This window comes from Grammomys surdaster, unplaced genomic scaffold (genome assembly GCF_004785775.1).
Source record: "Grammomys surdaster isolate TR1022 unplaced genomic scaffold, NIH_TR_1.0 308569, whole genome shotgun sequence".
Lineage (NCBI taxonomy): Eukaryota > Metazoa > Chordata > Mammalia > Rodentia > Muridae > Grammomys > Grammomys surdaster.
Window position 1 is genome coordinate 1 of NW_021625889.1, and position 2314 is coordinate 2314.

Below are 2314 nucleotides of genomic sequence, written 5' to 3' on the forward strand. Positions count from 1 at the left end.
CTAGGTGTTTGTGCTTTTAAAGCTTAAAAGCTCCATAACACGGGTTGTATTACACTTCCAGAATATGTTCAAAGGCCTGTTTGGTCAATAGCAGCTTTATTACAATTAATTCTTGTCATCTGCATTGATCTGGTGTTTGACTTGTGATGGATCTAAGTGGAACCATAACACAAAGGCTTTACCACACGGCTTACATTCGTAGAATTTCTCTCAAGTATGAATACTTTCATGATGATTGAGATTACAGAAATGTGCAAAGGCATCACCACATTAAATATATTCATGAGGTTTCTCTCCAGTATGAATTCTTTCATGTCTTTGAAGATGTGTGTGACTGGCATAAGTTTTGTCACACATTATATTCATAGAGTTTCTCTCAAATATGTGCTTTTTGATGCTGTGGAGAGTACTATGCTGTGCAAATATTTTACCAAATTGGTTACAGTCATAGGGTTTCTCTGCAGTATGTGTTCTTTTATGTTTTTGGAGATAGCTGTGACGTATAAAGACTTTACCACATTGGTTACATTCATAGGGTTTCTCTCCAGTATGTATTCTTTTATGGACTTGTAGAGAACTGTGGTGTGAAAAGACTTTATCACACTGATTACATTCATAAGATTTCTCTCTGGAATGTGCTATTTTATGATATTGGAGACTATTGTAATAAGGAAAGGCTTTACCACATTGATCACATTCATAGGGTTTCTCTCCAGTATGTGTCCTTTTATGTATTTGGAGATGACTGTAGCTTCTATAGGCTTTACAACATTGATCACATTCATAGGGTTTTTCTCCAGTGTGTGTTCTTTTATGGACTTGTAGAGAAATATGTTGTGAAAAGGCTTTATCACATTGATTACATTTGTAGGGCTTCTCTCCAGTATGTGTTCTTTTATGTGTTTGGAGATGACTGTGACATGCATAGGTTTTATCACACAGATTACATTTATACGGTTTCTCTCCAGTATGACTTCTTATATGTTTTTGAAGATTATTGTGACTTGCAAAGGCTTTACCACAGTGATTACATTCATAAGGTTTCTCTCCAGTATGTGTTCTTTTATGTCTTAGGAGATGACTGTGAAAAGCAAAGGTTTTACCACATTGGTTGCATTCGTAGCGTTTCTGCCCAGCATGTGTTTTTCTATGTACTTGAAGATGATTATGACATGCAAAGACTTCACCACATTGGTGACATTCATAGGGTTTCTCTCCAGTATGTGTCCTTATATGGTCTTGTAGAGAACTGTGTTGTGAAAAGGCTTTACCACATTGGGTACATTCATAAGGCTTCTCTCCAGTGTGTGTCCTTTTATGCCTTTGAAGATGACCATGACTTGCAAAGCCTGCACCACACTGATCACATTCATAAGGCTTCTCTCCAGTATGCGTTCTTTTATGTATTTGGAGATGACAGTTCCATGCAAAGGCTTTACCACATCGACTACATTCATAAGGTTTCACTCCAGTATGTGTTCCTTTATGCCTTTCAAGATGACCATGAGTTGCAAAGGCTGTACCACAATGATTACATTCATAGGGTTTCTCTCCAGTATGACCTCTTTCATGCCTGTGAAGATAATTGGCATATATGAAAGCTTTACAACATTCATTACACTGTTGAATTTTTTTATCTGTATGAATTAATATAATTTGGTCTAATGATAAAGAGGAATCAGATGCTAAGATTCTATCACTTTGTTTACATTCAATGTGTTCCCCCTTCATTATGGGTTCTTATGCATCTTTGACAATACCTGTGCTGGTAAGAACACTTACTACATGGGTCACATTTATAGCATCCTTTTTCTATATGAAGTTTTTCACATATTTGAAGAAAGCTGAAAGAACTCAGAGATTTACCACACTGAATGAATTCATAAAATTTCCTACAGTGTGAGTCACAGCATATTTGCAAAGTGGACCAGGACAATCAGAAGAATTTCCATATTTCTAGTACTCATACAGAGTTTCTGCAGTGTGAGTTTATATATATATATTCCAAATTGCCAATTTGTATCACATTTAGAAAGTCTACTCAACGCGAGGACTACTAGATATCTTCTCTCTATATATATATATATATTTTTTTTTTCTGGGAAAGAGATACCTTGCTTCTTTGAATATCCCTAAGCTCAAGGGCATGTATCTATTGTGACATATGATATACCCATTAAGAGAAGAATAACAAAATAAACATTTCCATATTCCATTCATACAGTTTGATTTTCGTTCCTCACAGACATGTGGTAAGTAAGGTATCACATTCTTGACTCTCATAAACTGCCCCTCACACTACATTTAGCAATGT

At 35.7% G+C, this 2314-nt stretch overlaps 1 protein-coding gene across 1 annotated transcript; it reads right to left on the reverse strand.

Moving 5' to 3' along the window:
- Positions 1 to 6: 6 nt before the first annotated feature.
- Positions 7 to 1731, reverse strand: LOC114616166 (zinc finger protein 431-like). The gene has a single exon (XM_028761687.1). The coding sequence runs from the start codon at positions 1729 to 1731 to the stop codon at positions 271 to 273; it is 1461 nt and encodes a 486-aa protein (XP_028617520.1). The 3' UTR covers positions 7 to 270.
- Positions 1732 to 2314: the final 583 nt, after the last annotated feature.

Excerpts from the sequence above, each read along its gene's own strand:
- LOC114616166 (XM_028761687.1), bottom strand. The coding sequence starts at position 1,731 with ATGAAGGGGGAACACATTGAATGTAAACAAAGTGATAGAATCTTAGCA.